The sequence below is a fragment of the Rhizopus microsporus genome (assembly GCF_002708625.1).
Source record: "Rhizopus microsporus ATCC 52813 unplaced genomic scaffold scaffold_14, whole genome shotgun sequence".
NCBI classification, from domain to species: Eukaryota; Fungi; Mucoromycota; class Mucoromycetes; order Mucorales; family Rhizopodaceae; genus Rhizopus; species Rhizopus microsporus.
The window spans coordinates 504859-532631 of record NW_019671929.1 but is presented as its reverse complement, the minus strand read 5'-3'; the positions used below and the strand labels follow the sequence as shown (position 1 = coordinate 532631).

The 27773-nt window shown below is 38.1% G+C and overlaps 12 protein-coding genes across 12 annotated transcripts; 5 read left to right on the top strand and 7 right to left on the bottom strand.

Moving 5' to 3' along the window:
* Positions 1 to 20: 20 nt before the first annotated feature.
* On the top strand, positions 21 to 929 carry RHIMIDRAFT_314922 (winged helix DNA-binding domain-containing protein; the record flags this gene model as incomplete). Its single annotated transcript, XM_023614965.1, has 2 exons — positions 21 to 183; positions 244 to 929. The coding sequence occupies exons 1-2, from the start codon at positions 66 to 68 to the stop codon at positions 927 to 929; spliced, it is 804 nt and encodes a 267-aa protein (XP_023464087.1). The 5' UTR covers positions 21 to 65.
* Positions 898 to 3376, bottom strand: RHIMIDRAFT_293751 (uncharacterized protein). Its single transcript, XM_023614015.1, has 4 exons — positions 3097 to 3376; positions 2526 to 3033; positions 2003 to 2474; positions 898 to 1957 (listed from the first exon to the last, which is right to left on the bottom strand). Exons 1-4 carry the CDS (start codon positions 3201 to 3203, stop codon positions 981 to 983), a joined length of 2064 nt encoding a protein of 687 aa, XP_023464086.1. The 5' UTR covers positions 3204 to 3376; the 3' UTR covers positions 898 to 980.
* Positions 3354 to 4686, top strand: RHIMIDRAFT_293750 (ribosomal protein L18ae; the record flags this gene model as incomplete). Its single annotated transcript, XM_023614014.1, has 5 exons — positions 3354 to 3766; positions 4003 to 4017; positions 4068 to 4232; positions 4294 to 4423; positions 4478 to 4686. Exons 1-5 carry the CDS (start codon positions 3755 to 3757, stop codon positions 4684 to 4686), a joined length of 531 nt encoding a protein of 176 aa, XP_023464085.1. The 5' UTR covers positions 3354 to 3754.
* On the top strand, positions 4663 to 5506 carry RHIMIDRAFT_260683 (uncharacterized protein; the record flags this gene model as incomplete). Its single annotated transcript, XM_023611472.1, has 1 exon — positions 4663 to 5506. A coding segment is annotated over exon 1 (412 nt), but the record flags the coding sequence as incomplete, so codon positions are not given.
* Positions 5507 to 7176: 1670 nt separating this feature from the next.
* RHIMIDRAFT_239846 (S-adenosyl-L-methionine-dependent methyltransferase) lies at positions 7177 to 8530 on the bottom strand (the record flags this gene model as incomplete). Its single annotated transcript, XM_023609257.1, has 7 exons — positions 7177 to 7427; positions 7484 to 7600; positions 7653 to 7695; positions 7751 to 8017; positions 8077 to 8164; positions 8227 to 8258; positions 8306 to 8530. The coding sequence occupies 7 exons, from the start codon at positions 8528 to 8530 to the stop codon at positions 7177 to 7179; spliced, it is 1023 nt and encodes a 340-aa protein (XP_023464083.1).
* A 4508-nt stretch (positions 8531 to 13038) lies between these two features.
* RHIMIDRAFT_239844 (NOL1/NOP2/sun family putative RNA met) lies at positions 13039 to 15021 on the bottom strand (the record flags this gene model as incomplete). The annotated part of the gene is made up of 3 exons (XM_023609256.1): positions 13039 to 13082; positions 13144 to 14479; positions 14539 to 15021. The coding sequence occupies 3 exons, from the start codon at positions 15019 to 15021 to the stop codon at positions 13039 to 13041; spliced, it is 1863 nt and encodes a 620-aa protein (XP_023464082.1).
* A 436-nt stretch (positions 15022 to 15457) lies between these two features.
* On the bottom strand, positions 15458 to 17759 carry RHIMIDRAFT_239843 (ATP-dependent metallopeptidase Hfl; the record flags this gene model as incomplete). Its single annotated transcript, XM_023609255.1, has 2 exons — positions 15458 to 15517; positions 15564 to 17759. 2 exons carry the CDS (start codon positions 17757 to 17759, stop codon positions 15458 to 15460), a joined length of 2256 nt encoding a protein of 751 aa, XP_023464081.1.
* A 204-nt stretch (positions 17760 to 17963) lies between these two features.
* Positions 17964 to 18442, top strand: RHIMIDRAFT_285628 (putative cytochrome-c oxidase chain VI precursor; the record flags this gene model as incomplete). The annotated part of the gene is made up of 2 exons (XM_023613300.1): positions 17964 to 18045; positions 18105 to 18442. 2 exons carry the CDS (start codon positions 17964 to 17966, stop codon positions 18440 to 18442), a joined length of 420 nt encoding a protein of 139 aa, XP_023464080.1.
* A 407-nt stretch (positions 18443 to 18849) lies between these two features.
* Positions 18850 to 19903, bottom strand: RHIMIDRAFT_293744 (pectin lyase-like protein; the record flags this gene model as incomplete). Its single annotated transcript, XM_023614013.1, has 2 exons — positions 18850 to 19319; positions 19375 to 19903. 2 exons carry the CDS (start codon positions 19901 to 19903, stop codon positions 18850 to 18852), a joined length of 999 nt encoding a protein of 332 aa, XP_023464079.1.
* A 1760-nt stretch (positions 19904 to 21663) lies between these two features.
* RHIMIDRAFT_239840 (uncharacterized protein) lies at positions 21664 to 22872 on the top strand (the record flags this gene model as incomplete). Its single annotated transcript, XM_023609254.1, has 2 exons — positions 21664 to 22231; positions 22283 to 22872. 2 exons carry the CDS (start codon positions 21664 to 21666, stop codon positions 22870 to 22872), a joined length of 1158 nt encoding a protein of 385 aa, XP_023464078.1.
* Positions 22873 to 23563: 691 nt separating this feature from the next.
* Positions 23564 to 25926, bottom strand: RHIMIDRAFT_205514 (putative oligopeptide transporter; the record flags this gene model as incomplete). Its single annotated transcript, XM_023606830.1, has 2 exons — positions 23564 to 25655; positions 25712 to 25926. The coding sequence occupies 2 exons, from the start codon at positions 25924 to 25926 to the stop codon at positions 23564 to 23566; spliced, it is 2307 nt and encodes a 768-aa protein (XP_023464077.1).
* An 887-nt stretch (positions 25927 to 26813) lies between these two features.
* Positions 26814 to 27386, bottom strand: RHIMIDRAFT_205707 (uncharacterized protein; the record flags this gene model as incomplete). The annotated part of the gene is made up of 3 exons (XM_023606850.1): positions 26814 to 26933; positions 26989 to 27067; positions 27124 to 27386. The coding sequence occupies 3 exons, from the start codon at positions 27384 to 27386 to the stop codon at positions 26814 to 26816; spliced, it is 462 nt and encodes a 153-aa protein (XP_023464076.1).
* Positions 27387 to 27773: the final 387 nt, after the last annotated feature.

Sequence of the window (27773 nt, the reverse complement as noted above, 5' to 3'; positions counted from 1 at the left end):
GACGAATATATGCCAAAGTTTTTCTTTTTTCTTTTTTTCTTTTTCTCTATTCAATAAAAAATAGCATGGCACCTTTGACTGATAACCAAAAGATCCGCAAGCAGGTCAACTTTTACTTTTCAGACTCTAACCTTCCTTATGACAAATACCTCTGGACTCTTCACGCAAATGCAGAGAACCACTGTAAGTGATTGGTTTTCAACAAAAATAAATAAATCGTATTGACGCGTATATAATCTATAGGGATTCCCTTGTCCATCATTGCAGGCTTCAAAAAGGTCAAAATGATCACTGAAGATGAACAAGCTGTCTTGGATGCTCTCAAGGAAGAAGAAAGCGACATTTATGAGCTTGACGTTGAAAACAAAAATATCAGAAGAAAGGGTGAAGTCGTCAAACAGGACCATGTCTCTCGTTCTATCCACGTCAAGGGTTTACCTTTGGTTGATGAAGGCGCAGAAAAGCCAGTTGATGCTTTGATTGAACTTCAAGACAAAATGGAAGATTTCTTTAATGAAAAGGCTAAAGTACTTGCTATTCGTTTAAAGAAGCACGATGACACCAAGAAGTTCAAGGGATCTGCTTACATTGAATTCGAAAACCCTGAAGCTGCAAAGAAGGTTGCTGAATTGAAGGAAGTTCAATTTGATGGTCATAATCTTGCTATATTATATAGACCTGAATATCATAAATTAAAAGAAGAAGAATATAAAGGTCAGCCCATGAGGAGAAAGAAGAAGAACTTCAACGCATTCAGACAACAACCTGAAAGAACAAATAAGAGAAAGCGTAATGATCCCAAGTCAAGACAAAACAAGAGAACAAAGAAGGAAAACGAGACATCAAAGGCTGAAGAGGCTGAAGGTGAAGAAATTAAGGCTGAGGAGAAAGTAGTAGAAGAAGAGAAGAAGGAGGAAAAGACTGAATAGAAGATCATTTGTATCATAATCATTTAATAAAACTAAAAATATTATCCCTTTCTATTGTTGAGGAAATGTAACGAGCCATCGCTGTAAGATTCTCTGAACGACAGCACCTCCACTTGGGTCTAACTTTTCTAGAAAGCGTACAGTTATTGGTTGTTGGCTGTCAATCATGAGCATAGTTCCAAAGGCATTAATAGCCTTAGGTTCAGCTGACGCTATATTCATCTTTAGAATTTCTCGCGTATTCTGAGCATCTCCTTCTTTTATAATTTCAAACGATGAATTGACCAATTCTCTTTTATCGATCTGTATCGTGGTCTGCTCATATCCATCTTTACATAGTCTGATAGAGAAAAAGATGTCCAGGAGTGTGATGCCACAATTGGGATGAGAAAACGTTAGGGCTCCTCCAAAATCAATGGATAACGTTGGCAAAGGAATACCACCTGCACTATACAGAGAAAAAGGTTGAGTTGTAGGAGCAGGAATACTTGCTTGCTGCTGCTGTTGTTGTTGTTGTCCTGGTGCTATCGGTATCATTGACGGTGGTGTCGTGTTGGTGGTGTTTGTAGGTGTTGGAGGAAGTGATATATGGCCTGAACTATTGGACGCACATAATGAAGCTTGATCGTTGGTGGGAGAAGCGTCCTTTTTGAATTTGTTTTGTCGCTGTTGAACCAACTGTGCTGCAAAATAAGCACCTCTTGTTCCATCTGAACATGACGCATCAGTTACTGTTCGTTCGAGTTTTCTTTGTAGCTTTTTGTTATCTTTTTCCAACTTTTCCATCTCAAGTGCTTCAGCTGCTTTCTCTCGTTGCTTTCTTTCCCACAGCAGCTTTCTTTCTTCCCTCAGGCTGATCACAGGCGCACCTTCCAAGATTTCACCTCGTTTCCACTGAATGCCACAGCTGTTACAAAGCGTACCATGACCTCCAGGGCCAGGTCTCCACATGGATGTATATTTAGTACCACAGTATGTACACCGTAACATACTTTCGTCTCTTATACCAGGCATTTTTGTCTTGGGCACTATAGATAGTATAAGCACTGTACTATACATCCATTATTACTTACACTCAGCCTCAAACTTTTCATCTCGCTCTCGTTTGCCGAGCTTTATAGCATTCAAGATTTCATTTCTCTTTTTTTCTGCCATGATGGGTCCAGTTATGATATCAGGCACTGTCTGTATCCTCATCAAGAGATTCTTAATCTCTTGTGCCTTATTGTTGTCGAATTGAATGTATCTCTTTTGTGGGAACAGGCTTACTTTTAGACTTAGTCTCTTCTTTACGTCTTTTGGATCTTGAACCACACGTTTCACCGCTTCTACGATCTCTGGGTTCACGTTTGATAATAGAATGTTGGCTGGTTCGTACTGTTCAAATGGTAATTCTATCTTTTGTTTTTCTGTTGTCGTCGCTAGGATATGGTTAACATACTCCACATCATACTTGTGCCCATGTTTTAGTATTTTGTCTTTTGGTGTATCAAAAAAACCGTCTGCCATATCTGGATCTAAAGGTAATGCAAACGATACCCTCACCTTAAAGATGTTTAATGCATGTTTTAACAGCACGTATCAATGAAAACTTACTTCGAGTGGGTCATTGCATACGGAGATCAGTGCTTCCTTTGGAAACACATAACGTTCACTTGGTACTTCTTTCAGTTCAAACACGACATCAGTCCATTGAAGCTGTAGTGGTTCTTGCTGATGGTTGCCATTTATATTCCCTTCAATGTTGTCATTACCACTACTACTACTACTGCTATTATTTTGTTGATCGCTACTTGCTATGTCTATTTCATTAGGTTGTTCATTAGTTGATTCTTCAGGATCGTCTCTTTTTACTGAAACGCCTTGATGGGCTTCAATAATCCTCGACCATGATTCTGACCGAGTTGCTTCATAAAAGCTTGTATCTTGAAATAAGTGTGGGCCTAAATGAAGTGTACACGATCCCAAGTATTTCATGTTTGGCCACTTTCTTCGAGTGGCTGGAGCTCTTCTTGGTTGCTGTTCTCCATCTGGTTTATATTTTACAAAGATTGATGTTGCCCAATTGAGACGTGACTGTAACAAAGATAAATAAAGAGCACCACTAAAGACGATAAGGTAGGAGGCGATTAACATGATTATGATATTGTAACCCTGTCATAGTTACTTGTTACATTCTTTTGTCTTTTCTGGTTTATTTTCTGTTGGTATTTCAAATTTCTTTAACGAGACTTCGACTCTCTTTTTGGCGGCAATAAGCGCAGAACTTGACATGAAGAAATAAAAAGAGAGAGAAAAACAAATTAAAATGCCGCACTGAATACATCTTCTGCTATTTACGAGCACCCTCCATTTTCAGTTGTGATATAGGACCAAGCTCAACAAGAGATAGATTGGTAATTTATATTGTAGAACGGGCATGGACAGTAAAACCACAGCTTCTTGATCAAGTATAGCATCGCCTTCCGCGTGTATAATCTCGAGTTTTTATTAAAAATATCCGGTAAAATTTATACTTACTCCAGTAATCAAAAAGAAGAAGTTCTGTATAGCTCAAGGCACCATATTATGCACCTCATTGTCCGAAAGAAACACATTGGTTAGTGCAAATTGTTTTATATCCATTTGCTGTCATTACAGAAACTGAAGTAATGTGACTGTTTCATCGTGAAAGGATGGTGTGTACTTAGGGATCAGATTGAGAAAGTGGGGGTGCAACACTAGAGCAGTAGGAGCCAACAGAGAGCCGGGAGTGGGTAATTGAAGCATTCTGCTCAAGGTACTATTGGATCTCTCTCTCTTTATCATCTGAACGGAAGGACAATATGGTTTGCAGAGTAAGCGATCATGTTTAGATGGATGGATAAATGGAAATAGATATGCGCACATAACTGAAGGATGGATGGATGGATAAAAATGATTTATGAATTGGGGGATATTGGAATGACATGCATACAGTCTAATGGATTAACCTTTTCCTCTCAGCAATGTGTGCGCGTGTGCATTGTCCATTTATTCATCTCTTAATCGACCATTACTAATTTTCATTTGCTTTTCTTTTTTGCGGATTTAGTTGAAAGAATATCAGGTAAGAAAGAAGAAGAAAAAGAATAAACAAAAAGCTAATGCATATCAAAGGTTGTTGGACGTAAACTCCCTTCTGAGCAAGAACCTGCTCCTAAGCTCTACCGTATGAGAATCTTTGCTCCTAACGAAGTTGTTGCCAAGTCTCGTTTCTGGTACTTCTTGAAGAAGCTTCGTAAGGTCAAGAAGGCCGCTGGTGAAATTGTTGCCTTGAACCAAGTAAGTTTTTTTTGGGAGAAAAGGCAGATCATAGCAGAATGATGCTTATGCCAATGATTAGATTCACGAAAAGCGCCCTGAACAAATCAAGAACTTTGGTATCTGGATTCGTTACGATTCTCGTTCTGGCACCCACAACATGTACAAGGAATACCGTGCTATGAGCCGCGTTGAAGCCGTTGATACTTGCTGTAAGTTATAGATGACGTTAGATGTTGAAATGATGCTAACAGTTTAAATTATAGATCAAGATATGGCTGCTCGCCACCGTGCTCGTTTCAGATCCGTTCAAATCATTCGTGTTGCTGAAGTCAAGGATGCTGATGTCCGTCGTCAATACATCAAGCAACTCTTGGCTCCCAAGCTTTCTTTCCCCTTGCCTCACCGTATTGTCAAGGCCGACAAGAAGCACCGTGCTCTCTTCATCGCCAAGAGACCCACCACTTTCTACTAAACTGTATATTCCTTTTTATTTCTTTCGCTTTGTATAAAATAAAGTGAAAAGAACATAATTCGTTGTGTGTTGCGGTCTTGCAGACATGTGAGTTTCTATTTCTGACTTGGATGAACCATTCATCCCAACATTGTTTCGGATCTTCTCAAGCTTGATTCGGTTCAGGGAGATTATTATGCAACTGGCCAGGGCTGCATAAACCATCTGTCATGATGAAGGCGTAAGTAAGCTGATAAAAGACGTCGGTTTATTGTTTTCTCTTTCTTCTTATAGTTGATCACATTCTCTTTCCCCATGCGAAAACGATTGCATTCTTTATCATCGAGCGAATCAAGTACATCTTCTATCTGGAATCGTGTGAGACAACTATTTCACTTTTACTCTACTGAACCATCACTTTCTTCTTCTACGACTACGCATTCCGAAACCGATAGTGGATATTGGGTGAATGACTATTTACCGGACAGAAAGGCAAAGCGTCTATGTTGCCGCCGTTACCGTCGTCATTCTGGCAGCAGAGAGCAAGATGAACAACAGACACCAGCTGTATCATTTCATCTTCCGCCGTTCAGTCCTACTTACGCAAGAACAGATGCATTCCCCTACTCTAATTTCTATTACAGATTGCCTAACGGTAAATGGATGATACGTTATAGATCGGGCACGAGAGATATACTAGGAACAGACGAAATTGAAGGTTATATGATATGATTCACACATTTGTATATATTTATATATATATATTTATTATTATTCATGTTGTAAATAATGCATTTAAATACGGGTAAAATCTCGGACAATTCATATTGTAATAAATCAAAGAACCATGTCATGCTTATGATGTATATAATCACACCCTGGCTTACCACAAAAAACAAAGAGATGACGTTGAAGAGATCGAGATTGTAGATACAGATCCTAAACTGTTGAGAAAAGGCTTGTTCAGTTAGCACGATATCAGGTTCCTGGGGCTTGAGATCTTATAGCGCTATCCATAACAAGATAATACCCTTTCACATGTGGATACCAAGCCAGCTTCTATGTAAGGCTTTTAGAAAGCTAAAGTAATTACTAGCTACTGTCCTTGTGCTCGTTAGTTCAACATAATCTTGCTTTCTCTTCTTGACTGGCAGCTGTGGCAATCTCAGGCTACATTTTATTAAACCTGACACAGACATTGAGCCTAAAATTATTGTTATTTGTGCTCGGACTCTGGGCACTGTGACCACAGCAGGCAATCCTTTCTTTGACCCAGGCCATATTGCGTTTCAAATTAATATGAATGCAGACTCATCGAGAAAGACGCAGTTAGTTCTAAAGACCATGTCCGTACGCTCCCACTTATGAATCCAGTCGAAGCGTTCTTGAATTTCATCTTCATTGTTCTTATCTACTAGGCTGAAATTGAGCCTTTTTGAGTGGCACAATTACATTCTGTTCTTACAAAATTGTAGACAGTACTTTTAGAGACCTTAAGATCTTGAAATTTTTGAACGAGTCGCTCCATTACTTGTTCCAAGACGGCAGAAGGGTTCTCATCTATGCACTCCAAAGTCATTTGCTTGTGTTCTTCATGAAGTGCATGCGAGCGGTCGGCTTTCTTACACTTGGTAAAAGCACCATAAGCATCCGTTTTGTACATTTGAGCCATTTTTTATCTGTGCGAACATGAATATCCAATTGCTTTGCAGCAGCTGAAGCACTCAAAAAAACAATTTAAAGAATCTAATTTTATCTCGATCTTTATAGAGTGTATATGCTCACTTAGTCGATAACTCCTTCATGCGAGCATCTCCATCATCTTTTGCATTTCCATCTTGCATAGGGACTTATTCAAAATTATTCTCCTTAGGCTGGTTATACAAATACGGAGTGTGCGAACTAACTGTTTCTAGAGCATATCGCTCCTCATCAGTAATGTAGTCTATAGGCCCAGGTCTACCGTATTTATCAACTTGCATTATCATATGTCCGTCTTTATAGAAAATTTGAAAGCTCATTTTGTGATACTCGGTTTTTAATAAGAAAGAGAGTCAGAGAAACAAGAGAATGGACAGTGCTTTCATGCTTGATATACTTATATTCTGTATGGTAATGGTTAATGTGACATCAGTATTTAACAAGTGCGACTTTTACTCTTCGCAACAGCGTCATTAATTCTAGGAAATACCGCTAATTCAGCCGAGCGCATATACCATTCTAGTTGGTATATCTGCATTATTATTACTACTATTATTTTGGTTTCACATTGGATTCCGAACAGATCATGATCTGCTTCTGAGAAAGATTGCTCTTGTTACAGGCCTTGTGTACCTGGTTATTCAGCCAATCATTTCAACTCATATGGTAAAAAGGAAAGACCTGGTTGGCGATCATAGCATGAAAATTCCTATTGTGTTTATTTAGGTCAGCTTACAAAAAGTGTGTGTGTATGTACGCGCGTTTATAGCCTGTGCGTTGTATATTTAGAAAAGGTATAAATGTTGGATATTACTGTTTTTCTTGTAGAGTATCGTCGTTACTATTGTCATTACTGGTATCTTTATACGGTTTTTGAGCAGCCCAAGCGATCAATTTAGGTGTCCAGTGTTCTTCTATAAGGCCTTCTATATAGTCATCAATAACTGAGTTGTATTCATCTGGGTTTTCTACGATTTTATGAACCAATACAGGTTTTAAGGCAAGCATAGCCATTTTCCAATTTCCAAGCATTTCTCTACTGATAGGCTCTAATGGTTTTTCTATATAGATCCATTGAGTCAATATGTTTGAAATTGCGCATAGAATGTGTACATACTATATGTCAAAGACCGCTCTTGCCTTTCAATAACCTCAAAATGTTGTTCTTTTAGCATTGTACCAAATTTAGCTGCTGTGCACGGGTCCTTTCCATTTTCTCTCAACATTTCGTAAACTGAGAAGATATGAGTATGAATTTGATAATTCTTCTTCATTTAGAAACTTACATGCTTCATTTACAGTTCGTACAATGGGTACTCTGTCGTTCTCCTATATGTAAACTAAAGTCAGCACATCTAGACACCTTATCAATCTAAAAACTTACAGGGAACTGTGTTTCCATGAGCTCAACAACTCCGCCCGGTTTTAATACACGATATGTCTCTTTTAAGACAACTGGCCAGTCGGATACGGCAAAGGCGGACAACATAAAGCGCATATTTACAAAATCAAACGTGTTATCAGGATAAGGTAGTCCACTAAGGACATTGTATAGTTCAAAATTAACATTCTCTGGTCTAATCGTTGTCGGAAACATGTCTGTTACATCAACACCTGTAAATCGATACTCTGGATATTCTACAGCTAGTTCCTAGTAAAACATGTGTGATGAATGATACAGCTATGATCAGTTATTCTATAAGAGTTTACCATCACCCAACAACCCGTACCACAGCCAAGATCAAGAACAGATGCTTCTTTGGGTAATATCCTTTGAATGGAATCTAAAATGTTCTTACTGAAAAGAACACAAGTATTAGCCATACAGTTCAATATATATGAATAATTATACGTGTGTACCCATTGAACATTGCTTTCACAGTAAAGTGTTGCTGATAGAAAGTGAGTTACATGAGTGAGTATAGTTTCTTATAGTTACTGAATTAAGTCTATCTTGCTCTATCTCATCTCTTGGTAAAATATAAGTACTTGTCTCGTCTTGATAGTATTGTCTCCCATCAATGGTAACTGAATTATTCGATTGGGATACACCTGATGTAGTGTTTGTATTCACACTCTCTCTCCGAGGCGAATTATCTCTTGGCTGACGTTGATGATTAGAGCCGCGGTTATAACGATGATATCGAGATTGCTTTATTCCCATTACTTAAGAAGAATAAAAAAGAATAAAAAAGATTTTTTTGTCCTTGTGCTTAATGGGCTTTATTAAGTTCGTATTACGTCGTGCAGATGATACATGATTGACATTTTTATTTGTTTATCTATTATTGCGCACTCGACTCATTGTTGGCTGTGTTCACTTCCCCCTATTCTCTCTCTTGTTTTTAAGATTTTAATGACAATAAGATCAAGTTGACTCTGTGAATTTATTGTTGCCAACTCTATTTCCCTTTTTTCTTATAGACTCTATGCATACGTCATTGGACCAACGTTAAGATGTACAGTGACCAAGTTCCTTTTTCATAAACATTGATGGCACTTTTTTTGTCGATCCTTTTACTTTTCGTACTATATATTTTATTACCCGCGTTTTAATGAAAAAGATCCTCTTTGTTACATGATAAAGATGTTCTAAAAATGTATTTTATAAATCATCCGATTTCTTTCTCTTTCAAGTCATTAATATAAAAAATTTATATACATATATTTTTACGCTTTTTGGTAATACGGAGATTTTGGGTTACGTGGGCCCTGGATCAAAACAGCAAAGCGGGATTATGTCCACTAATATATCACAAATGCACATAGCAGGAATAACGTGACCTTTTGTCAAGTGATGACTAAGAGTGAAAATGGAATTCATCAGTTCAATATATGACAGTAAAACAGTAAATAGAACATTGCTTTCTTTTCCCTTTTAACCTTTGATATAAAGTAAAGGTAAATGAACAAGTGCTTATTGAGATTACATAAAAGAGGAGAAGGTATGTTCTTTCCTCATTACTATCATAAAAAGTTGATGTAACCGTTATAATATGAGCCACCAAAAGAATAAATTTTTACTCTTTTGAGTTTTTTAAATCATTTAATGAGATAGAGAAAAGATCAATTAGACATAAAAGAGAGACAGAATGATCCTATTCCCTTACCCTCTTCTCTTCTCCCTCTTATTTTTCTCTTTGCAACAAAACCAAGCTCATGTTATGCACAAATATTGCTTGCATACGTGAACACGAGGGAAAAAGTTGCTGCTGTACATATAAAAGATGTATAAGCTTGTGTTGCAGAGTCATGAGCAAGAAAGTTACATTTATGAGCAGATAAAAAACTACTGACTTGTAGATCAATTAAATGGATCAGCAAATGCACAAGTTCATGCCGAGTGAATAGGATGTTGTTTTATTTTTATAAAGAGATTGCATTTATAGTTTCTATGTAAAGAATGAATCTCCTAAACAAGGTTTATACCTAATGACCCTATGCATATGTTATGCATGAAGTATGGTTAATGATGAAGCCATACGACGTCATTAATGAAAAGTATATGTTTATCCTTTGCTTTTATATTTCATTTTCACATAATGCGGACAAGAACAGCAAAAGCGAAATGGAAAAGGAAAAGACAAGGTCCGTATTAAAATTTATAGAAATAAGTGTAACGCTTACAGGTGTTACTAATACAAAAAGAAGAGGAAGAAACGACATAGAAAGTCTAGAATGCTTTGACTCAGCTTACTCAGTATATGTCACTCTTTCTCTCTCTCTTTATATATATATGCTTTAAAAACATTCAAATAATAAGCATTTATAAATATGAGCCATGCAAATCATTAGAATATACGTAAACGTGTCATTTACTTTAGAATTGAACTATAAATGTTATATATCCAGGCTTAAACTGCAAGAAAGCAACGGTATCTGAATAAAAGCACCTAGAGCCATTTTAAAATATGTTCTTTAGCGTCTTACCGCAGAAGCATTACCTCGGTCAAATTTTGTCATTTTTAAAAAAGGTGGTTCTTGATTTAATGAGAAAAGAGTAATCCATTACGCTAATAGCTTTTACGTACTGCTGGCCAATGACAAAAATATGTAAAGACTATAGTACAAGATATGCTTGTATACACTTCAGGCAAAACGGTAAGACTATATTCAGTAATACTGTTACTAATAGAAATAAGATTAGACATGCATACACTGTCAGCAGGTTGGATGAGCACTTTAGGTTTAGGATTCCGTCTTGCAGACTGAGTTAGTCGTAATATATCAAAAGCACGCACCTAATTCTTTTGCTTTTACTTTCTTACCGTTAAGCAAAAGTGATATATGCAGTTATTAGATATTATTACCGAAAAAGTTTGGTAGCAAAGAGCAAAATTATATAATCAGTTTTGTAGCATGGACATCTATGGTAGGAGTGACAAAAATGCATATTCTGAGAGATAAATGGTCAATGGTAAAGTCAAATAGAGTTAAGGAGATATAAAAAAACAATAAACATGTCTTGAGGAGGCTGTCATATGACATCAGGGACAAATGACTTGCTTGACCATCCTGAACCAAATCACAAGGGCTAAGCTCATAGATGTAAACAGGTACAGATTATTTCTACTTTCACTTTATGCTTTTAATCAAGCTCAAAAAACTCTAGAGCAAAAGGAGTATAGATCCATTCTCAAAATCTAACACAGACTTTAGTTCAAGTCTTTTCTTGGGTCTATTGTTTCTAAAAGTTTAATATTATTGGCTGGAATTACTCACATTCGCATATTCGATTTGCTCAAGATTAAGTATGGAGCCTTTCTTTTAATTGGGAGCTCATTAATGGGATGAGATTTAATATCATCGAGCAAATTGATAGAGCCCCGAGTGACGTTTTGTGATATAGTTGTAATAATAAAAGGAGAAATATATATGTATGTCTTTATTAAGAGCAAGAAGAAAGAAAGAAAAGCCTCATTATTACAGTATCGTCAGCTCATATGAAAGCAGGGTTAATAAGGATTGAGCATGGCGCGTTATATGATAATAACGTACGTTTTGGTCAATCTTTTAACGTACATGTTTATACAATACAACTAAGTATCTATAGAGTAAATATGACAATGTTGCCTTCTCATAGAGTTGGGCGCAAGAAGTATATGTTCCCCTTTTCTTTTTCGAACTCATTGATAGGGTAGACCTTGGCGTCATCAGCAAATTCATTAATCATATACCACTGTTTTTTTACTGGTCACAACAGTGTAATAATGATGCATTTACTATAAATAAGGACAATACTGTAAAGTGTATAAGCTATTAAAGATCTAGAAAGAGAGAGTTTTACTCAAGTTTTATTAGAATAAAACGTCGAGTTTTCATCCACGGATCACCTTCTACATTTCACCCAGTGGGTATAACGCGGATAAAATCCTTATTTTGCGCCCCTGATAAAACTTGCAATTATTTCTAGTGATATCAGGTACGGACTTCAAGATATTCATTTTCAGGGCAAAATTTCTCATTGTGGTGTTTTATACCCTACGTTTCCTATGAAAAATCTGTCTATCTGGAATCCACATCTAAAAGTTGTCAATACATATTGCAGCTTTTTCAGTTGAGAAAAAAAAAAGCTCCCCCTTGTATATAAATGCGGATAGTTGTTGTTGTAAAAAAGTAACTCTTATGAATAAACTGTCCAACTCCTTATTTTAAGCCTTGGTTGGGCCAAGGATGCACGTGACCAGCTTGTCAACCTGGTAAAGGAGCTGTATGCATTTTTAGACAATCTATGATGATAAAGATGGATTGACGTTGTCTGTAACACCTTTTTTAGTATAAGATACGTTTAAGCTTTTCTTAAGACACTTTCTATTCGCCCTTCAGTTACCGCCTTCTGTTATCTGTATCCCCTCTCTTTTCTTTTCATCTAACTCTGGTCTACAGTACATCTTATACATTCGTTTCAAGTCATTTTATAAAAATAGCAAATGGTAAAGTCTCTGCTATTCTTCTTTTGTAAACAAACTAGCCTTTTGTGTACAAAAAGGATTCCCATTCTTGAATAAAGATGTTTCTCTACAGGTAAAGTTTAGCGGGGGAAGAAAAAGTTTGTGTACTAATTTGCCAAAAAAGTATAGTTTGTTTCTTTACAAAAAAAGTCTTTAATGCGAAACGGTAGACAACGAGATAAAAATAGACTTTCTCTCTTTTTATCTTGGCCAAGATTGATTTTAATTCCGTGTTTGTCTCCTGAAATTCGTTCATAATTTTATTAATACTTTTCTTTTCTTTTCTTTTCCTCTTTTAACACTTTTATGCTAAAAGCCATGAATGAATCCAGAGTGAAAAGATTATGGAAGAATAGACTAAGTAGTCTAGGATCATGTATTCACTCATCTGATACATCAGTTGAAGAAGAAGAAGAAGGACGACAAAGCATACAAGAACTAAAGAAGTTACCGATAGTGAGGAGAAAACCTTTACCAGCTGATTGTCCTGCATTTGATTTTGATATGTGTGAAAAGACATACACTGATATTCCAGTGCGATGTGAAAGTAAACAGTATCAAGAAAGAATATCTGATATTGATCATCATCTCGAAAAGATTCGTAATGATGAAAAAATAGTCTTGTTGACAAAATTACTTCAAGAAAAGTCATCAAGAAACCAATAATCCTCTTTGTGTCTATAACCACTCTTTTTTATTATTATTGTTTATACATTCATTCTTACACCTTTAAACCCTTCTTCTTCTTTTGCGTGATTTTGGTTTCTATTGAAAAAAGTATTACTATTAATTAAACTGGTCTATTTTTAATATATTTTCATTTTACCTTCAATATATTTGACATCTTCTTCATCATTAAAGCCTATTGTTTCTTCATTAGATTCAGATGATGCTTGTTTAGTATCTTTATCATTTGTTGTTGTATATTTGTTATCCATCTTTTTGAATTTAGCAACATAGAAACCATCCATGTTGTGTACATGAGGATAAAATCTACGTGTCAACTTGAGACTAGGATGGAATGTCTTTCCACGGTATGAAGCAAAGCCTTCTCGACCAAAGTCAAGTCCTGTAGGCACTAATTTGACATTGGGACGTTTTAAAAGAGCATAATTGACAACTGCTTCGTTCTCTTCTACTGTGACGGAACATGTTGAGTATACAATATAGCCTCCTGTCTTTGATTTAGCATCTACGGAGTCAATGGCAGATAAAATAAGTTGCTTCTGAAGGAAAGGAATATCAATAAAATCCTTCTCTGTCTTGTTTAGTTTGACACTGGGATCTTTGGAGATAACACCAGTACCTGAACATGGTGCATCAAGTAAGACACGATCAAAGCCACCAATCACCTTAGGGAATTCACGACCATCGTAGTTACATACAACAGCATTCTTGACACCCAAACGATGAATGTTGGCCACCAAACTCTTTAAACGATCTTTTGTAGCGTCATTGGCAAATACCATTCCCGTATTCTTTTGCAGTGCGGCAATATATGTTGTCTTACCACCTGGGGCAGATGCCATATCGAGCACACGCTCGTTAGGTTGAGGTGCCAATGCCATGACGGGTAAGAAAGAAGAAGCAGCTTGAAGCATATAGTGCCCAGCAAGGTATTCAGGCGTAGCACCAATAGGTACTTGAGATTCAAATACTTGAAGGCCCACCTTGCTCCATTTACCAATAGGTTCAAGGTTAACACCACGATTAATCAATGCTTGCGCAAGATCACGGCGACGAGTCTTTAATGTATTTGTTCTAATGGTCACAGGACGAGCTACTTCGTTGGCTTCAAAGAATTCGATAGCTTCGGAGACAGGAAAGAGGTGGAACAGCTTCTCTGCCAGAAATTCAGAGTATCCATAATAAGCGGCAATATCCTTGATCAATCGATCGACATACTCCTGACGGCTTGTATTAAGGTCACGGAGTTTCTTGAAATCGTTTAATACGCCCACGATATCTTTAATTCGCTGACTAACAAGAGTGATGTCTGACACTAATTCTGCTTCCTCTCCTTCAGGTAATTTGTATCGCTCGCCTTCTTCAAGTTCTTCTTGTTGGTTGGCTTGCTCTCTTAATTCGGCCTCAGCTTCAGCTGCTTCACGGGCTGCGCGAGCTTCAATTTTACGAGATGTACGTTCATCAAGTGCTTGTCCCTTTTTTTTAGAAGCAAGTTAGTATAAAATACACCATATTTGAGGAATATGCTATATACCTCAACAAATTCATCTTCATCAAACTCATCATCCTCTTCGTCCTCCTCCTCCTCTTCTTCTTCTTCCTCTTCTTCCTCTTGCTCTGAATCAGAGCCCAGGAAATCAGCATCTGCTTTAGGGAAATATTTTTGTTCTTCTTGTTCATCTTCTTGTTCACTTTCTTCCTCTTGTGCACTGCCGTTCATTTCAAACTCATCGTCCATTTCAAATTCGTCCATGTCCTCACTATCTTCAGCATCGGAGACAACTTCAAGGTTATCCCAAAGATCGTCACCATCAGTGTCTTTCTTCTTGGTCTCTGTCTTGGCTTTCTTTGACTTTTTGGAATCAACCTCTTCTGTGCTTTGACGTTTCTTGTTATTCTTTTCAGCAAGTGCTTGTTGTTTCTTAAGTTTTGATTTAGCTCGTCTTGAAAGTTCTGTGCGTTCAGGCTTTTCAAGAGGCTCAGGATCTTGTTGCTTATTTTTAGCGCGGCGTCCCATTTATGTACAGATTATAGAAAGAGTGATAATTTTTTGAAAAAGGTTCAGTCGTTCGTTTTATTCATTGATCGTCACATCAAGTCACAATTTAGGTCTCTGTGTGGCTTGGTGCTCCCCTTTTTTCAATTTTCATGCAGTGAGTGACTTCAGGGCTCATGCTTTATTCTTTATGTGTTGTCAAATATATGATGACATATGATTTTGATTGACGTTATAAACCTTTATATATATCCAAAAGAGATTGAAATACAAGATTTGGGCTATTTTATATAGTGTTGAGAAAGTCAGCCAGTTGCAGATACAGTATAGTAACCTCACTTTCTCAGGAAATTCTGTAATATGGCAAGAAAAGCTAGGGTGGGTGTTTATTGAACAATATATAGTATGCATAAAATTACAAGTATAATACATGTATCTATTCTATTAAAGAAAAAAATTATTCAGCAGAAGGTGGTGCACTGGGTGCGTCTTCTGGGAAAGGGGGTGGAGAAGAGGTCTATAGAAAATGAGAAACTGTATATCCAAGCTCATATTTCAATTACCTTCTTTCTAACGTATTCATCATACACAGTATGTTCATCAAAGGGTCTCTTTCCTAATAATTTCTCCATGTCTTCTCTTGTCAAAACCTCCTTGTCTAATAGTAATCGAGCAACTTTTTCGATATCTTGTTTCTTCTCATTTAACAAGTTCAATGTACGCTCATAGGCTTCATTCACCATTCTTCTTGCTTCGTTATCAATCAGGGTAGCGGTTTGCTCTGAATAGGGCTTCTGGAGTTGTTGCTCATTTTGATCTGTGAAGGACAGGGCGCCCACCTTTTCATTCATACCATACTGAGTGATTTGAGCGTATGCAATCTTTGTCACCTTTTGCAAATCGTCATGTGCACCTGTTGTGATGGAATCAAAAAAGATCTGTTCAGAGACACGACCACCCAATGTCATACACATGCGGTCGAGCAATTGATCCTTGGAGTAAAGGTATTGGTCCTTGGGCAAGTATTGAGCATAACCAAGAGCAGCAGATCCACGAGGAATGACTGAGACCTTTAAAAGAGGATCGGCATGCTTCAAGTACCAACCAGCAACAGCATGACCTGCTTCGTGATAGGCAACAGTCTTCTTTTCTTCTGGTGATAAAACTCTTGATTTCTTTTCCAAACCAGCAATGACACGCTCAATAGCATCTTCAAAGTCTTTTTCTTCAACTTCTTCCTTGAGTCGACGAGCAGCAATCAATGCAGCTTCGTTACAGACGTTGTGGATGTCTGCACCAGAGAAACCTGGAGTAAGAGCAGCAAGTTTGCGAGAGAGATGCTCGACATCAATGGTAGTCTTGATAGGTTTCAAATGGACCTTGAAAATCTGAGCACGACCTCCGATATCAGGACGGTCAAGGACGATATGACGATCGAAACGACCAGGACGCATAAGAGCAGGGTCCAAAACATCAGGACGGTTGGTACCGGCTAAAACGACAACATGTTGGCTAGAGTCAAAGCCATCCATTTCAACCAAAAGTTGATTCAGAGTGCTTTCACGTTCATCGTTTCCTCCGAATTGTGCATTCTTTGAACGAGCTTTACCGATGGCATCAATTTCATCTACAAAAATGATGCATGGTGCATTCTTCTTGGCTGTTGCAAACAAGTCTCTTACACGAGACGAACCAACACCAACGAACATTTCAACAAATTCTGAACCAGAGACACTCAAGAAGGGCACACCAGCTTCACCGGCTGTGGCTTTTGCGAGCAATGTTTTACCTGTACCTGGGGGACCCGACAAAATGGCACCTTTAGGAATGGTTGCACCAAGACGTTCATAAGCAGCAGGGTTCTTTAAGAATTTGACAAACTCCATAATTTCTTCCTTGGCTTCATCTGCTCCAGCAACATCCTTGAACTTGACCTTGATGTCTGTTTCTTGATTGAACATCTTTGCCTTGCTTTTTCCGATACCAAAGATGCCACCTTGCCCACCAACACCGCCTGGGCCACGGCGTGTCATGTAGACGAGGGCACCAATCAACAGTAATGAAGGCGCAAAGTGAGCAAGTACATTGAGCATACTGACTTCGTCGCGATAGGCTACTGGAATACGTTCGTTGGGAGGAATGCCAAGTTCGTTCTGAGCTTGGTCTAATTTCTGTTCAAAGCTGTCAGGTGATCCAATAGTAAAGACAAATGACTGACTAGGGCTCAATCCAAGTGTATTGGCTTCAGGTCGCAAGTAGACTCGAACTCTATTCTTATTCAAGACAACAAGTCTGTCAACAAGACCTTTGTCGAGTAACTGTGTACGGAACCCTTGCCAGGTAATTTCCTTTGAAGATTCTGATGGTGCTGTCAATTTCCATAAAAGCCAGGTACCAAAGGCAGCACCTAGTAACGCATTCCAGTTGGTTGGAATTTCAGGTGTCTTATTACTGTTGTTATTCTTTGGAGGTTTAGGGATCTGGTCAGTCGATTTCTTTGCATTTTCAGAAGCGGCTTCCTCGGCAGCTTTCTTTGTCTGATTCTTATTTTGCTTTGAGAAGAAGCTTTCGAATCCCTTTGGAATGTTGAAAGGTTGATCATCGTCTTTCTTCTTTGGTGCTTCCTTGTCACTCGAGTATTTGCGAATGTCTCTACGTAAAATAACATTGGCACGTTGGAATCTTGCAAGGACTGGGGCCCTCAAAGCATTATTAGAAATAGTGGTACGACCACTAATTTGTATGAATCTTGACAGCATATAAGTTATAAAAACAACGGAAAAAAGGGCAAAGTGCGCAGTTGGCTCAATTTAAGCAGGCCAGACCAACTTACAGGTGACGTGTACACCAGTTGACTTTTTAAACATTTTTTCAAGTACCGCACCCTGACTTGCAAGACTATATCAACTTTTTTTTTCTGTCTCTCTTCCTTCTTCAACTCCCCACTCATCCAATTACTAAACATGCTTCGTGCTTTCTCCTCTGCTGCTTGCCGTGTTGCCGCTGTCCGTTCAACTGTTCCCGCTGTTCGCCCCGCTGCCATGGGTAAAGAGCAAACGATGATTTATGATTTTATAAAAGACTCATGTCATTTTCAATAATAGGCTTGACCAAGCGTTTCTATTCTGCTGGACATGAAGACGAAAGCTTCGAATCTTTTACCGACCGTTACGTCAAGTTCTTTAACGGTGTTGAAGATCTCTTCGAACTCCAACGTGGCTTGAACAATGCATTCGCTTACGATCTTGTTCCTGCTCCTTCTGTTATCGAAGCCGCTCTTAGAGCTTCTCGTCGTGTCAACGATTTCGCCACAGCTGTTCGTGTTTTCGAAGGTCTTAAGGAAAAGGTTGAAAATGAAAGCCAATATAAGCAATACCTTGAAGAATTGGCACCTGTTAGAGAAGAATTGGGTGTTTTGACCAAGGAAGAATTAAGCCAGTAAATTGTTTTGTAATCACTTTTATTTAATGTAGCCTACATAAAAGCCATTGTTTTAAAAATGCATGACCTGATTTTTCTGTGATATGCCCTCTTTTTGTCTCTCTCTTGGAAAACATGGGTGTAAACCCCGAAAGTGACATGAACACCTTTGTTTTTTCTTTGTACTGTTGCTTCTTGTTCGTGATGAAAAGCATTAGACTTTTGATCCCAAAAGTCTTTTCGGATTGCTTAATTTATTGAACTGTCAACCCATGATACTGAATCTATAGCCAAAATGCCTATTCTTTAATAGTAAATAAAACTAAAGACACAAACAATATATTTCTTTACATAAGCCTAAAAGTACGCTTTGTATAAAAGAAAGGATGGTACTTTAATGGCTTCTATCTTGTTCATCTGTAATATCAATTATCGGTTTTGGAACCAGGAGGTATTACCACCAAAGACCTTCGCTGCACTGTACTGAGAGGCTTGTTCGGGAGTCAAATTTTTAGCAAATGAGGCACGCGCACTAGTCCAAGGGCGAGCTCCAAAATTCTTGTATTCTCCATAGACAACATTTGCAGTGTTTGGACTAGCGTCACTCCATGCACTCCAACCAGCAGGCTTGATATGGCTACCGATGCTGGAGTTCGTGATGATGACACGAGAATATTTGCCCCAGGGACGAGCAAAGAAGCATGTGTTTTCAAATTGAGAAGGGGAAGAGAATGAAATGGAAGGGTCGTATGTCTTGGACAAAGGACCAGATGGAACAGTAGCCTTGAAGGTACATTGATTAAAGTAAAAGCCACCAGGGCCATTTGGAGTATCTCTACCGTGAGCAGTGACAGAAGTACCTCTTTGGTTGGAAGCAATGACACTGTTAGAAAAGTAACCTGGGATTGAGAGTAATCAGTTATTAAGCTTTATATTTGTATATGCTTTTTTTACCAGTGCCAAATCCCCAAATAAAGTCAACTGAGCCTTCAATATAACAGTTATCGAAGTAACCAGCACCATCACGATTGATCAAAAGGGTATCTTGGAAGCCGTAGATCTTGACATTTTTAAAATAAGCTTGAGGAGCATTCAGATGCAAGGCGACATTAGCTACGCGTCCTTGTTTGTAAGTGTTTGCAATAATAATATCTTGGAGTATGACATTCTTGCCCGTAATAGTCAAGACAGCAGAGTCAGCAGTACTTCCAGTTTTAGAGCTAGTATCATGGCCGGAAGCGAACTGGATGGTGACACTACCACTAGTAGGTTTTAATACGAGGTTAGGTCGAGCAATAGTAAACTGTTCAGTGTATGTCCCAGGAGCAATTAAGACTGTATATGACTCGGAATTGTTTGGAAGAGAAGTAATGGCCTTACTGATGGACTTGAAAGCACAAGAAGAGCAAACGTTGACTGTACCTGCAAAAACCAATTGGACGCATAAAAGTACCAAAGTAAGATATCCTAAAGAGAGTTGCATTGTTGTTGTTGATAAAAAGGAGCACTATACAAATGTAAAGCTTTATATATTCAGGAAGATTGATATTGTAAGACAAAAAGTAAAACCTATAATAAATTTCTGTTTGAAACACAAGACTAACCTGGATAATCTTGCTGTTATTTTATAGTGTTGGCTTTTTTTTTTACTTACGCTAAGCAGTGTCAATGTATATAATCTTCATAGCTGTATGATAATAAGCTGGACAATGCTTATAAACTCTAAAGGGTTCCTTCACTGAGTTGTTTCTATAATGATACACAATTTAATAAGTTGTAATAGGTAATAGTAATTCAGCTATAAATAAATAGAATATGTTCATGTGCAGCATTGACAGCAAGACTTTAACAAGAGACATGTAATGGAATAACATATATATCTATATTAAAACACATTATATTGAATAGAATAACTGTAACATAAGTTAAGAAAATAAGTAGGCGTAATTTAAAAGAAAAAAAAAAGAGGGTAACATTAGCTCTTAGCTAGAGGAGGGCTTAAAGCCTTCCCGCTTTGAATGCACTTGGGCTATTGTGTAGGAATGTCAACGGAAGAACGGTATCTGGACTGTGGCAACTTTCTCTTCTTGAGGACGCTTGTCATTTATGAAATCCACAGCAGTTTCCATTAGTTGTTTGGACTTCCACGTTGGTTGAATCAAGCGCTTCATGTCTTCAACGATTGTGCTGTCGCTTCGTGGAAACTCAAATATCTTTTTGTCTTGGTCAGCCGGCAGATCCACCTTTATCATTTGGATGTCTGCCCCTATTCAACCAAGCAAAAGATGTTAAATGCTAGTCCAAACTATTCAATACTTGGAACTTATGGTGGCACGGTGTGGAATCGCGGTGTGAACAGTGTATTAAATGTATATACGGTATCTTTGTTTACAAACCAAAACATGACAATGAAAGTCCGTTCCCTCCTCCCTTCAAAAGACTAACGGCGTTCCTGGACTTAATGCGGTGTCCATTTTAACGGCAATTCATTTTTTAACACCTCGGAAAGTACAAAACGAATAATATATTTTTTTTTTATTCGTTAGTCTTCTAGATATATATGCTTTTTCTCAAATAAATCCTTTATTTACTGTATACATTTATCTTTTAGAATGGTCTAATGCATAAGACTGATCAACTATGTAAACTAGTATCATATGATCCTTTCCTCTCTCTCTCTCTCTCACTAGAAACTACATATATATTTATCAAAGCGGTAGTATTAAAGAATAATGATAATGATCAACAACCCCCTTTCAAACAATCAGGAATAAAACATGAAAGAAATAAAAAAGGGGGTCAATAGTGCGACAATCACAAAAATTATGATGCATGGGAATCATTTTACCCTTGTGCAGACAACGCCAATAAGTCTACCAGTGGTTTTCAGAAGCGGCACTAAATGCAGCCGATAAAAGCTATTGGTGCTGAAGTGACTCAATTGGTAAAAGTTTTATAGAGAACTGCATAGCTTCTTTAATACACGATCCATTTGTTTTTAATCAAAATAAAATAAAGTTTATGGCTAAGCTATTGAATTCTTTTAAAGACTTCAATATAAGTTGTTTTATTTTTCATTCGTGTCAATTTATCCGTGATCGGAGTATCAATATACGCGTAGAGTGGTCTTCTTTCCAGCATGTTCGTCCATGTGACCACTGCACTAATTAATAATATCGTCATTCCCCTTTTTTCGCCTTTTTCTTTCTTTTCTTTATTCTCACTTTTTTTTTTAATTAAAAAATGATGAACTTCGAAGACGTTGTTAATATGGACTGGGTGTCCAATGAAGAAGTGCTAACCCCAGATTACTCTTCTTTCTTTGTTGATCAGCAAAACAATTTTATCTTGGATCAACCATTGCCCCCCCTTCCTTCTCCAGAACAACAACAACAACAACAACAACAAGAACCTGTCAAGGGTGAGATAACCATGCATACCTTGGAACAGATTAAGCAATTGATCGAGTTGGCTAAACAGCAGCTCGCCGCAAGAGAGCAAGAAATACAGACTGCTGCGCCTTCTGTTATATTTGCTCCTCCTGCAGAGAATAAAGAAAGCAATGAGAATAATAATGAAAATACTGCTACGGATACTAGCATGAGAGACGAAGACGCCATCCAAGACTATAAGCAATTTGAAGAAGAGTATGACTTGATAAAGAAAGGAGATAAGCATAATGAAGAAACTGTTACTACTTTAGAAGCCTATGCTGCGGCTGATGGAATCGATCTAAAGAAATTGACCTCCAAAGAACGTCGACAATTACGTAATAAAATATCTGCAAGAAATTTCAGAGTTAGAAGAAAAGGTAATACTATTTCTCTGTTTACATAAACAATAGACTCACATGTATATAAAGAATACATCACTTCCTTGGAGGAACAAGTGGCTGAACACAAAAAAACAGCTGAAGAATTAAAAGAAAAATTAACCAAAGTTGAAGAAGAAAACAAGACGTTGAAGAAAGAAATGGACGTCTTGAAGAGACAAAACCAACAACTTTTGTCTATGCAACAACAACAACAGCAACAACCTTCATCACCACGCGTTTCTGCATCATTACCCAAGCCTAATATTAACAAGGATATCAGTTTGTTAGGTACAAAGCCTACAGAATCTTATCGTCATCAACAAGACCATCACTGTATTCTTGTCTCCAACGCAGTTATGCCCGTTTGGGATTACAAGACTATTTTACAGGATGCCAAGAAACATAAAGAATCAGCCTTGTTTCGAGAATTGGCTGGTCATTTTCTGCTATTTGTCGTACAAATTGCAACATCGCTTCAACCCAAACCATACATGCCTGATGAACTTCAATTCTCACCCAAGACTAAGTCCACTTCATACATGGAGTATTTATATGATACATTAATTCAAGCTTCCTTGGTCAGCAGCTCAACAGTTGACAAATCTTTTCTTTGGTCTGATAGCCCTTTTGTAATTTAAATTCCTTTCTCTTTCTTTCACTTTATTCTGTCATGTAAATACAACTTCGCAATACTTTATAACCCCCTTTTTTTCTTTCTTTTCCTCTCCCATTTCTTTTTTATAGTTCATCTCTCTTTTTTATTCAATAAATGCATTTATCAACCACTTTACATTTAAATCTATGCCTCAAATAAGTAACAAAGAGATTCGATAAGGAGATGTTCGCATGATCTATTTGCAGCAGGTTGTATGGTTGAATGTTGCTCATAATCACGTATCAATGAAAGTTTTTTTTTTGAGGGGTAGAAGGTACATCGTACCCTTCCGCGGATATTCTCTCGTCTTCTACAACAGTATCTTAATTAAACCGTAATTTCCAGGGCAGATGTCATTTAGAGATATAAGCAACAGTAACCATTGACTTATTCCCTGCAAAAGATACTGAATTATTTCAAGAGAAGGCTACATGCTCTGAAAGTGATATCACATCACTCCCCCTGAATGTCCTGCCCCCTCTTTCTCCTCTCTCTTTAACCACATAAAGCACACAATGTGTCGATCTATAGTCATTCTCTAATCTCTTATCCGCTATCACTCATGAAACGTCAAAAGAGTTTTATGCTAATGAATTATTCTTTATTTTTTGAAAAAGAAAGGGGATTAAATAATTATATAATTATATTAAAAAAATTATTTTTGGTATACAAGTTTAAGAGGCAGGTGCACATGAGTGACACACACCTTGACCATTAGCCATGGAAAGAGGACAGTTATCAGCGGCAACATAATCCAGGCCGGAGTAGACTTGTCCACCAGATCCCCACCAGTTGAATTCATAGACGTTCGAACCTGTTTGAACACCAAAAATGATGAGCGTAGCAATACTTGAGGCAGTATCAAAGGCAGCTGCCGTAACGTAGTTATACTTGATCCACCAGTCGTGCTTGTAACGACGAAGGATGGTCATGAAGAAGAAACCGATGGAGCACCACATGAAGTAGTTGATGGGAGTAGCAGGAGGCATCATACCAAGAGCGTTGAGGAAAAGAGGAATATGGACGTACTTGACCCAGCTGTTGGGATATCTCTTGGCCAAGAAGTAGAAGGGAATAGGAAGGAGCAAACCGATGAGCAAGAACCACAACATGGCATTGTAAGGAGATCCAGGACCAAACATCTTCTGGGGACCAATGACACCCCAAATAATAGAGGCAGAGTAGAACACATTGGCGTTAGGACAGGTCCAAGGAGCAGCGCCGTCGCTACAGATATCCTTGACAGTATCCATAAGCCAGGTACCGGTAGCCAAGTTGATAAGACCAGCAAGGATAGTACCAGCGATTTGTGCCCAGAACATGGCTCTAGGAGGAACCTTGGTATAGTGGCCAAGCTTGAGATCACTGACAAAGGTAATGGCTTGAACCATGGAAATGTAACCATAAGTCTTGAAGGTGACGTTGGCAATGGGATGACCAGGCAAAGCAAAACCGATGATAAGTTCGGTAATGATGTTCAAACCAGGAGTTTGGTTGGTAATGGCGGTAATGATACCAATGGGTAAAGAAAAGATGACAGAAATAGCAACAGCAAGGATCAAGCCCCACCATGGGAGAAAAATGGGCCAGCCATAAATCACACCAAAGGAGACACCAAAAGAAACGATAAAGATAAGGGCATACCACCATTGAGGGACTTCAGGATAGACACGCATCAACTTCATGTGGATATCATCGTTGTTTTCCTTTGTACGAGATTCCTTGAATCGTGCTACGATTTCCTTGCCGTGATACAAGTAGGTGTGAACCAAGATACAGGTGATACCAGCAAAACCAATACCGTAGTTGAGGGCAAAGAAGGGAGCCATACGAAGCGGACCGTATTCAGCATAAGCTGCTTCGTCCAAGAGTCTATCTGCAGTCAAGACCTTGCTGTTGACCCAAGAGTCACCATTTGTGGTGAAGAGCTTGGATGTGATCATAGGGAACTTTTGAGCGTCCCAGACGTTTGAGTAGTACATGGCAGGACCGATGATCCAGGCGACAATAACGAAAGCAACGGCAATATTGGCAATAGCCCAACCAGGGACAACAAGGGGGTTCATCAAATAAGATACGATTTGACTCCAATCGAAACTGAAGGCAAGAATACCCATAGCTTTTGAACCAGTCACTTGACTCAAGATGAGATTGCGAGGATTGATCCAGCAGATCCAAGAGAAAGCACCAAGAATTGGCCAGAAGTAACTGGGGAGCCATTGGTAAACAAACATGGCACTAAACATGTACAAAAACCATCTGAAACGACTGGGACCAGTCCAGTTGTCTTGTACTTGATGCAATGAACGCAAAAGAGAGATTGTGGCCAAGTTTGCAGGCCAGACCATGGAAGCAGGGTACACAAGATATTTACGAAGGATACCACCAAGACCGAAACCGATCAATTGGGTTGTCCAAATCAACAGAATACCTCCACCCCAGCCCATATTTTGGCCGTAGTAGATACGTTGAATGGTAATGATATCCATAGCATAGGCAGTTTGGTATGAACAGTTGGCCATGACAACAATCAAGACATGTTCTTTAACATTGAAAGGACCGGGGTTGAAAAATTTGGATTTAGGGATAATCTTTTCCATGAATTTGGCAAGAGGGAAACTAATCAATTGAACAACGAGGGCACCAACAACCATTGGGTTGTCTCTGTAAAAGAAGAATTGATTGACAAAGGCAAGGAAACAGGTAAAGACTAAACCAAGGAAAACAACACGGAAGGTGTATACTGGCAAATCGGGGTCATCAGTGCTATAGACAAAGTTTTTAGTCATTAAATATAATCATATACACACAAAAACCCTTACTTGGGGACTACAGCGCGGACTTCTTCAATAGGAGAGTCTTCTTCTTCTTCAAGATGTTGCTGAGCAGATGCTCTGTCTGATAGACCATAATGTTCCTTCTCGACAGACGTGCTTAAGAAGTCCTCGACCTTTTCTGAGGTGACGATTGTTTCTGATGTAATATAATGCTCTTCGTATCCTCTCTTTTCTTGAGAGGAGATACTTGTTCCAGTCATTTACGTTATGTAAAAAGAATGGAGGAGATTAGATTAAGAAAAAAAAGAGAGAAAAATAAAAAAAGAACGAGAGCTTTTATGAGCTGAATCGTATCAGAAGAACCCTTTTATATTGGAATTGTAATCTATCATAAATAGGAATCTTTGTGTCCATGGCGTATGACCGCAAAAGCATCAATTTCCTTTTTAGACCAAAAAAGCCAATTTAGGAACCACCAAAGGCTACCTTCATTGGCTGGTTTTTGTACCTCAATGTCTTAATCTCGGAGTGAAGGCAATAAAAATGTTACGCATAATATAATTTGTTCTTTGTAGTAATCTTAGATGTTCATGGTAATAGAAATTGTGCATAGAGTTGTTATGGTAACCATTATCCTTTTTTTTTGTTGATATTGTAAATGCTTTGAGAAAAAGATATATATTTATTAAAAGGGTATTTTCTAAATAAATAAAATACTGCCTTTTATACATATTTCTTGATTTATCTATCCTGGGAACTTTTATAAAGGTCGTGACATGATAGCTAGTAAGCCCTTCAGCGATTAATTACCATTTTAACCCTCAGTTCACCAATTAGTTCTCTAATTTTAAAGATGCATCACCTGACAAATGAAGTTTAAAATCGAATATCGCTTCTCACTGGTAAGAGTAAGTGCTGCAGAGTTCAAAAGAAAAGGGTATAAAAAAGGACGAGTTGAATGATCAAACAAAGGTCTGTTTATTTTGTATTATATTTACAAGTTAGAATGATAATATACATATACTACAACTACTACTTTTGTGTGTGTGTCTTATCTAGCATGTGCTTTTGATAAAGATATCCAAACTAGGATTACCGACTGCTCTTTCCTTTTTTGTTTTGTATTACTCATTTTGCCAATGTCAGATCATCTTCTTAGCCTAAGATAAAAAGCATTCTTGCTATATAGGCTGTTTGCTGGTAAATACTTGTCATAAAAGTTGACTATAAACTCTTCAGGCTTAAAACCAAACTTTTGATAGAGAAGCTATGTGTATATGAGTATTAATAAGAGTATATCATCATCAATGATTTTCTTTTACCATGGCTGTATTATTCGCTGACACATGTAGTGTGACATCTTTACTGATTGCTGTCTGGAACAAGTGGTAAAGCATAAACCTATTCATGGGTTGTTACACTTTTTATGCCTGTCATCAAAAAGGCAAAATACTTACTGTCCAATACCAGCGTTTCCCCATCCAGGATCAACCGCAATATAAGTAACGTATGCTTCTGGAGTCATAAATGCGCAACCGATCACCCTTCGTTTATAAAGACAAACAATGCTGTATTCTGGAAACAGGAGAGATTCGGAAACATCAATGCCATCCCAAAAGGCACGCTTCAGTAACTGATTCACCTGATCGAGGTGCTCTTTCTGGAAATAGACATAATCAATACTTTCGTCTCTTACCAGTTCTCTGGGTTCTACCAACATCTGATCACGACGACGAGGCCTGCCCTGGCACAACCTGATCTGGGCCATCAACAGCATCCTTGTCGGTTTTGTTTCAAAGTTACGCCAAATAAAGGGTCTTAATTTTCTACCATTCCAGGAAGACAGCCAGGCTTCGTCACGTGTGATGGTATTTCGTTGTCTGATAGCACCGTATAGTCGAGAGGCAAAGGAGCAACTGTAGGGTGTAAAGGTAATTTTGTCGAGCAGCTGTTGAGCATCTTGTGTGCTGTTATTTTCATCCTGTTGTTGGTTTGCAGTGGGCTGTATGACTGTGTGCTTTGCAATTGGCTCCAAGGTATGTTTTGCTCTGAGCGACTGTAGAACGAGGTTATCAAGATCAAATAACTTGATTCCCAGGTTTCGTTT

What these genes read in the sequence shown, in the direction of transcription:
- RHIMIDRAFT_293751 (XM_023614015.1), bottom strand. Translation starts at nt 3,203, where the DNA reads ATGTCAAGTTCTGCGCTTATTGCCGCCAAAAAGAGAGTCGAAGTCTCG. An exon ending in TATGCAATGACCCACTCGAA is followed by an intron (nt 2,475 to 2,525) that starts GTAAGTTTTCAT and finishes AACATCTTTAAG; the next exon opens with GTGAGGGTATCGTTTGCATT. An exon ending in TGAAAAGTTTGAGGCTGAGT is followed by an intron (nt 1,958 to 2,002) that starts GTAAGTAATAAT and finishes TACTATCTATAG; the next exon opens with TGCCCAAGACAAAAATGCCT.